Raw genomic sequence first — 9,589 nt, forward strand, 5'->3', positions numbered from 1 at the left:
TTGTCCATCCAATCAGCGATCAAGAAACTTTTCGGGTTAAAGTGGCACCACTGCTAGTCGGTGCAAATCTGCCCCACTAAAAAGAATTGACTATAGTTACGTGGATATATAATAGACCAAGCTGTCAATAGATTCTCTTTACACCAAATTCCCTGCCACTTGAAATAACAGATATTGGAATCTCAGGTATATAATAATTTTCTTATCAAATGTATCAAACACTCCTGTCATCTTTACCGTTTAAATGTACCTCCAACAGATTAGTTCCCATAAATAATGATTCGTAATTTCACATCCAGAAGTGAATGTGTTTTGATTCCTTTTGGTCACAACACGTCCATAACTCGTCTCTGGAAACCCATCTTCTTAAGGCCGATGAACGATATTTGCAATAACCTGGATGTGGCTAGAGGGAGACAGAGAAATAGATGGCAAGATAAGTGAAGGATGATCTGGAGAGAAGAGGTTTCTTGGAAGAGGATGTCTTTGTTAGAAGGTGTTAGAGATGATGCAACAGGCAACCGACCCCTTAATGAAGGGATAACGGTGAGAAAGAAGTTAATTTTTTCCAGAATTCAATTTAAGGAATCAATTGATTTTTTCGTGAAGAGATGCAGGAGTCTTTTCAACAAGCGATGGACTAATTTAAATGAAGATTTTGTATTATTCAAGAGATTTCTCAAAATTTAATCTTAAAAGGACACTCCAAAATCAAACCATTGTTTTCTAGTCTTGGGTAGTGCCATAGCCTCTGTACCATGGTCTTTCACTGTCTTGGGTTATAGTTCTCTTGCTTGAGGGTACACTCAATAACTGTATTCTTTCTCTTCCTCTTGTTTTGTTAAAGTTTTTATAGTTTATATAGGAAATATTTATTTTAATGTTGTTACTCTTCTTAAGGTATTTTATTTTTCCTTGTTTCCTTTCCTCACTTGGCTAGTTTCCCTGTTTGGGCCCCTGGGCTTATAGCATTCTGCTTTTCCAACTAGGGTTGTAGCCTAGAAAATAATGATAATAATAACAATAATCATAATAATAATCATGATAATAATAATAATAATAATAATAATAATAATGGAAATGTGGTTTGTGTGGAAGATTTTTTTAGGCTTATTAAGCTACATATACTAATTAACTAAATGATAACATTTCCTTGACATTAATTAATATAGTTTTGTACTGACGCAATCAATTTGAGACAAATGCTCTGGTAAATAATTGGGGACATGTTTATTACAGAAAATTTTGTAAATTCTCAATATTTCGAAAATGGTCACCTTTCTAGTGCTGTCACCCATTTGCTCAATTGTTATTGACACTTTGTTCTACACGAAATAGAGACCTTCGTCCTTTGGGCTGAGAATATTTTTTCATCTCGAACTGGACGTCTGTGGAAGCGTTTAAACGAACAGTCGTTTGACATGTGGGAGCGAGGGCGAGGAGCCCCCGACAACAACAACAACAACAACAACAACAACAACCCCGCACATGTCAAAATGTCCCCAGTTATGTTTTCAGCCGCATCGACTCATGTAACCTAAATCGAACTTTTAAATTTTCCTTTTCTTTCGGGAAGTGAATACTGGCTGTTGATTGTTTAGTCTTAAAGTAAGATCTCTCTCTCTCTCTCTCTCTCTCTCTCTCTCTCTCTCTCTCTCTCTCTCTCTCTCTATTTCTTGCTAAGGGCATGATCATCCCGTGTGCCGTGCTTAGGTCGTGACCTCCTTGCAGTGTCAGGCGTATGCTGAAAACATAGTCCTAAAGGACTCGGGGTTATATAGCTATGAAAAATACAAATTATCTACTTTAAGCAAAAAATCAGTTCTTAATAACTTACGACGAACTGGATCCTGAAACATTAAGAATCCATAGTATTAAGGTCAAGTACGAATATAGATTACCAAGAAGAATAAGTAATTAAAAAATGTATGATAATGAGTGAGATAGTGTGTGAAGTGGAAAGGGTTATTATTATTATTATTATTATTATTATTATTATTATTATGCAAGCTACAACTCTTGTTGGAAAAGCAAGGTGCTATAAGCCCAAGGTCTCCAATAGGAAAAAATAGCCCAGTGAGGAAAGGAAATAAGGAAATAAATAAATGATGAGAACAAATTAACAATAAATCATTCTAAGAATAGTGACAACTACAAAACAGATATGTCATATATAAACTATAAAAAGACTTATGTCAGCTTGTTCAACATGAAAACATTTGCTGCAACTTTGAACTTTTGAAGTTCTACGAATTCAACTACCCGATTATGATCATTCCACAATATGTCCCACATCATTTCTTCCATCTTCATCTTGCTGTCTTGAGTTTTACTTCATAGTGAAAGTGAAGCGTTTTCTCCCAGATGAACTAGTTTTTCTTCATAGTGAAAGTGAAGCGTTTTCTCCCAGTTGAACTAGTTTTACTTCATAGTGAAAGTGAAGCGTTTTCTCCCAGTTGAACTAGTTTTACTTCATAGTGAAAGTGAAGCGTTTTCTCCCAGTTGAACTAGTTTTACTTCATAGTGAAAGTGAAGCGTTTTCTCCCAGTTGAACTAGTTTTACTTCATAGTGAAAGTGAAGCGTTTTCTCCCAGATGAACTAGTTTTACTTCATAGTGAAAGTGAAGCGTTTTCTCCCAGATGAACTAGTTTTACTTCATAGTGAAAGTGAAGCGTTTTCTCCCAGATGAACTAGTTTTACTTCATAGTGAAAGTGAAGCGTTTTCTCCCAGTTGAACTAGTTTTACTTCATAGTGAAAGTGAAGCGTTTTCTCCCAGATGAACTAGTTTTACTTCATAGTGAAAGTGAAGCGTTTTCTCCCAGTTGAACTAGTTTTACTTCATAGTGAAAGTGAAGCGTTTTCTCCCAGTTGAACTAGTTTTACTTCATAGTGAAAGTGAAGCGTTTTCTCCCAGATGAACTAGTTTTTCTTCATAGTGAAAGTGAAGCGTTTTCTCCCAGTTGAACTAGTTTTACTTCATAGTGAAAGTGAAGCGTTTTCTCCCAGTTGAACTAGTTTTACTTCATAGTGAAAGTGAAGCGTTTTCTCCCAGTTGAACTAGTTTTACTTCATAGTGAAAGTGAAGCGTTTTCTCCCAGTTGAACTAGTTTTACTTCATAGTGAAAGTGAAGCGTTTTCTCCCAGATGAACTAGTTTTACTTCATAGTGAAAGTGAAGCGTTTTCTCCCAGTTGAACTAGTTTTACTTCATAGTGAAAGTGAAGCGTTTTCTCCCAGTTGAACTAGTTTTACTTCATAGTGAAAGTGAAGCGTTTTCTCCCAGTTGAACTAGTTTTACTTCATAGTGAAAGTGAAGCGTTTTCTCCCAGATGAACTAGTTTTACTTCATAGTGAAAGTGAAGCGTTTTCTCCCAGTTGAACTAGTTTTACTTCATAGTGAAAGTGAAGCGTTTTCTCCCAGTTGAACTAGTTTTACTTCATAGTGAAAGTGAAGCGTTTTCTCCCAGTTGAACTAGTTTTACTTCATAGTGAAAGTGAAGCGTTTTCTCCCAGTTGAACTAGTTTTACTTCATAGTGAAAGTGAAGCGTTTTCTCCCAGTTGAACTAGTTTTACTTCATAGTGAAAGTGAAGCGTTTTCTCCCAGTTGAACTAGTTTTACTTCATAGTGAAAGTGAAGCGTTTTCTCCCAGATGAACTAGTTTTACTTCATAGTGAAAGTGAAGCGTTTTCTCCCAGTTGAACTAGTTTTACTTCATAGTGAAGTGAAGCGTTTTCTCCCAGTTGAACTAGTTTTACTTCATAGTGAAAGTGAAGCGTTTTCTCCCAGATGAACTAGTTTTACTTCATAGTGAAAGTGAAGCGTTTTCTCCCAGTTGGACTTTATGCTCCCGGCCCCATGGAGCGACTTCTTTCAAATAAATGAAATTGTATACAATGAATAAATAAGGAATGAGCTGAAATAAATCCATAACTATAGTCAATTTTTTTTCAGTGAGGCAGATTTGCACCGACTCGCAGGGATGCCATTTTAGCATGGAAAAGATTCCTGATAGCTGATTGATCGGAAGTATCCAGACAAAAATACTTCCGACCAATTAGCCATCAGGGAACTTTTCCGAGCTAAGAGGGCACCCCTACGAGTCGGTGCAAATCTGCCTCACTAAAAAAATTTTACTATAGTTACACACATACACACACACACACACACACACATATATATATATATATATATATATATATATATATATATATATATATATATATATATATATATATATATATACATACATATATATATATATTAATTATATAAACAAAAATTAATCAATATCTATTATAACTTGTTAAAAACCAATTGGAATTCACCAAACATTTTATAAATGTAGAGATCAATAAAGTGTCCAATTCTGCTCTTGATATTATTGTAATAATTCATGGAGCAATAATCATTGCAATTTTAAGAATTAACAAATGCCTCCAAAGTTAAATCTGTGTCTATTTAACAGACAAATTTCAAGAAATCTTATAGTGCAAAACAGTGGCTCTTCATAGGGCATGAGCGTCTTCTTCTTCTTCTTCTTCTTCTATGTGGGGTCGATGTTTCTGGTCAGCTTCCTCCATCTACCTATGTCCCACACCTCTTCTTTCTTCTTTGTCTACATCTTTTCCCACTTCTATGTGGGGTCGATGTTTCCGGTCAGCCTTCTCCATCTACCTTGATCCCACACTTCATCGCCGGTCCATTACTCAAATATAAACAGGTAAATATGTTTCATAAATAAACAACTTTTTGATATGTGAGTAAACAAATTCCGAAGTTTTCGAAATATATTCCAAAAGGCCATTTAAAGCTTCATTATTATTATTATTATTATTATTATTATTATTATTATTATTATTATTATTATTATTACTATTATTATTATTATTATTATTATTATTGTTATTATTAATTGCTAAGCTACAACCCTAGTTGGAAAATCAGGATGCTATAAGTCCAGGGGCTCCAACAGGGGAAATAGCTCAGTGAGGAAAGGAAAAAAGGAAAAATAAAATTTCAAGAGTATCATTAAAATAAATAACTCCTATATAAACTATATAAACTTTAAAAAAAAGCAAGAGGAAGAGAAATTAGATAGAATAGTGTGCCCGAGTGTACCCTCAAGAAAGAGAACTCTGACCGAAGACAGTGGAAGGCCATGGTACAGAGGCTTTGGCACTACCCAAGACTAGAGAACAATGGTTTAATTTTGGAGTGTGTAAACAAGAAGACGATTGAAGAACTCTTCATCATCTAATAGTCGGTAATAGAAAAAAAAAATACCCCATTCGACTAAAAAACGTCATTCCTCGACATTAAAGAGAATGAAACTTTTGTTCAGACTCCGCAAATTTGAGGCAAATCCGGATGGCTGGAGAATCTATGCAAACACGTTTGTAATTCGTAAAAAAACAGCTGACCATCAATATTTTTCAGAAATAATGTCTCCTAGACACGTAGTGGTGAATTCAATTATCTATTTGCCCTGCAATAAACATTGATATGGTCTCTCTCTCTCTCTCTCTCTCTCTCTCTCTCTCTCTCTCTCTCTCTCTCTCTCTCTCTCTCTTTTAGTGAAGAATATTATTCTTTCTTTCTTAGGGAAGAATATTACTCTCTCTCTCTCTCTCTCTCTCTCTCTCTCTCTCTCTCTCTCTCTCTCTCTCTCTCTCTCTCTCTCTCTCTCATAGTAAAAAATATTACTCCCTCTCCCTCTCTTAGGGAAGAGTAATTCTCCCTCATATATTTATTTGATCCATTTCACAACCAATTTTTATTATCATATATTTATTTGATCCATTTCACAACTAATTTTGAATATCATATATTTATTTGATCCATTTCACAACCAATTTTAATTATCATATATTTGATCCATTTCACAACCAATTTTAATTATCTTATATTTATTTGATCCATTTCACAACCAATTTTGATTATCATATATTCATGTGATTCATTTCACAACCAATTTTGATTATCATATATTTATTTGATTCATTTCACAACCAATTTTAATTATCATATATTTATTTGATTCATTTCTCAACCAACTTTAATTATCATATATTTATTTGATCCATTTCACAACCAATTTTGATTATCATATATTTATTTGAACCATTTCACAACCAATTTTAATTATTCTATATTTATATGATCCATTTCAAACCAATTTTAATTACCATATATTTATTTGATCCATTTCACAACCAATTTTAATTACCATATATTTATTTGATTCATTTCTCAACCAATTTTAATTATCATATATTTATTTGATCCATTTCACAACCAACTTTAATTATCATATATTTATTTGATCCATTTCACAACCAATTTTGATTATCATATATTTATTTGAACCATTTCACAACCAATTTTAATTATTCTATATTTATATGATCCATTTCACAACCAATTTTAATTACCATATATTTATTTGATCCATTTCACAACCAATTTTAATTATCATATATTTATTTGATTCATTTATCAACCAATTTTGATTATCATATATTTATTTGATCCATTTCACAACCAATTTTAATTATCATATATTTATATGATCCATTTCACAACCAATTTTAATTATCATATATTTATATGATCCATTTCACAACCAACTTTAATTATCATATATTTATATGATCCATTTCACAACCAACTTTAATTATCATATATTTATTTGATCCATTTCACAACCAACTTTAATTATCATATATTTATTTGGTCCATTTCACAACCAACTTTAATTATCATATATTTATTTGATCCATTTCACAACCAATTTTGATTATCATATATTTATTTGAACCATTTTACAACCAATTTTAATTATCATATATTTGTTTGATCCATTTCACAACCAACTTTAATTATCATATATTTATTTGATCCATTTCACAACCAATTTTGATTATCATATATTTATTTGAACCATTTCACAACCAATTTTAATTATCATATATTTGTTTGATCCATTTCACAACCAATTTTAATTATCATATATTTATTTGATCCATTTCACAACCAATTTTAATTATCATATATTTGTTTGATCCATTTCACAACCAATTTTAATTCATATATTTATTTGATCCATTTCACAACCAATTTTAATCATCATATATTTATATGATCCATTTCACAACCAATTTTAATTACCATATATTTATTTGATCCATTTCACAACCAATTTTAATTATCATATATTGATTTGATCCATTTCACAACAATTTCAATTATCATATGTTTATTTGATTCATTTCACAACCAATTTTGATTATCATATATTGATTAATTTCACAACCAATTTTAATTATCATATATTTATTTGATCCATTTCACAACCAATTTTAATTATCATATATTTATTTGATCCATTTCACAACCAATTTTAATTATCATATATCTATTTGATCCATTTCACAACCAATTTTAATTATAATATATCTATTTGATCCATTTCACAACCAATTTTAATTATCATATATATTTATTTGATCCATTTCACAACCAATTTTAATTATCATATATTGATTCATTTCACAACCAATTTTAATTATCATATGTTTATTTGATTCATTTCACAACCAATTTTGATTATCATATATTGATTAATTTCACAACCAATTTTAATTACCATATGTTTATTTGATTCATTTCACAACCAATTTTGATTATCATATATTGATTAATTTCACAACCAATTTTAATTACCATATATTAATTCGTCCATTGTCCCTTTGAATATCCAGTCTCCGACTTAATCAAAGCCGTAGAACCGTATTTACTGTACCTCAGGTGTTACAGGGATTTAGTGGGATCCTACCTTCATCAGAAGGAATGGCTACCTGTATTGATGCGGGATTCCTCTATGAAATCCTTTATGAGGACGTCGGTGTCCAGCGCTGCTATCCCCCGAGACACTTACAGCAGTATTGGATGATGCAAGGTCTGTATATATAGACCTTGGGATGATGTAGCTTCGTTTTGCTTGTTTTCTTTAGCTTTGGTGGGTTTGATTTGATTGTGTTAGCAGTCAGAATGACATGGTTCGAGTTGTGAAGTTATCCCATTTGTAATATGTATATATATATATATATATATATATATATATATATATATATATATATATATATATATGTGTGTGTGTGTGTGTGTGTGTGTATATGTATATATATATATATATATATATATATATATATATATATATATATATATATTTATATATATATATATATATATATATATATATATATATATGTATATATATATGTGTGTGTATATATACAGTATATATATATATATATATATTTATATATATATATATATATATATATTTATATATATATGAATATATATATATATATATATATATATATATATATATATATATATATATATATGTGTGTGTGTGTGTATATACAGTATATATATATATATATATAAATATATGTATATATATATATAAATATATGTATATATATATATATATATATATATATATATATATATATATATATATATATATGTATGTATGTATGTATGTATATATATGTATATATATGTGTTTATGAATATATTTTTATACATACAGTATGTTATAGATATATATTTATATATATATATATATATATTATATATATAGCCTATATACAAAACATGTATGAGTGTGTGCGTATATGCGTATGTGTACGTATGCATATGTGTACGTAAGAAGAACAGTTTGTTATAACATCACCGTACTCTAAGATGGGCGACGGAATAATAAAAAAAAAAAAAAGTCTGGAAAAATTGATGACGAGTTTCCCGTTTCCCTGACGAGGACGATAGTTGTTTTGATGTCGAAGAAGAGGCTTTTGTTTCCTAAGAAATGAAAACAATAAGACAATTTCTCCCTGTCAAGTTCCTTTGAACCGCCTTGGATTGATGGTTCCCGGAGGCAGAGTTACCAGTTTGCCCTTTTTTAGTCAAAAAAATTTCAAATTTTTCCTTTTTAAAAAAAATTGGTTGGCTTTTAGTAATATAAAAAAAAGGCGGGTCTTAAAGAGATATATATTTGGCCTTTTCTACTAATGGGTTGGCCTTTTAAAGCTTCTTTTGATTAGAAGTTGGTCTTTTTCTCATTTGGAAAACCTGGCAATCCTGCCCGCGGGAGGGGGGGGGGGGGAAGAAACGCTATTTCATCCGTGCGAAGGGGCGCTGCTTCTTCCTGGCGATGAAAGTGGAAAATCCCGTACGTTCCTTAATGATTTTCAGCCTTCGAACTAATAGATTTTATACTTTTGCTTGTCAGTGAGTAGATTGAGGAAAAGGACAGATTATTGGAAAGATTCATATTTCAAGTTTTTTTTTTTTTTTTTTTTTTTTTTTTTTTTTTTTTTTTTTTTTTTTTTTTTTTTTTTTTTTTTAGTGAAAATATATACTTGAATCTTGTCAGGTTTCATGAATCGCCAAAAATTATTTATTACATAGTGATTTTATTTCATGTTCTCTTCAAGTGAATTTTTTATTCTTTACGTATTGTGGGGTCTTATGAAGAAATTTCTATTGCCCATTACTAATATCTGCTCATCATGAT

General features: G+C 30.8%; 1 protein-coding gene across 1 annotated transcript in view; it reads left to right on the forward strand.

Moving 5' to 3' along the window:
• Positions 1-447: 447 nt before the first annotated feature.
• The window catches only part of LOC137654169 (zinc finger CCCH domain-containing protein 13-like), a 10,430-nt gene continuing 1,288 nt past the window's right edge, over positions 448-9,589 (forward strand). The window contains exon 1 of the mRNA XM_068387807.1: positions 448-546. Within this exon, the coding sequence (XP_068243908.1) occupies positions 448-546 (99 nt within the window). The remainder of the gene's footprint in view (positions 547-9,589) is intronic.

The sequence above is a fragment of the Palaemon carinicauda genome, chromosome 15 (genome assembly GCF_036898095.1).
Source record: "Palaemon carinicauda isolate YSFRI2023 chromosome 15, ASM3689809v2, whole genome shotgun sequence".
Classification (NCBI taxonomy): domain Eukaryota; kingdom Metazoa; phylum Arthropoda; class Malacostraca; order Decapoda; family Palaemonidae; genus Palaemon; species Palaemon carinicauda.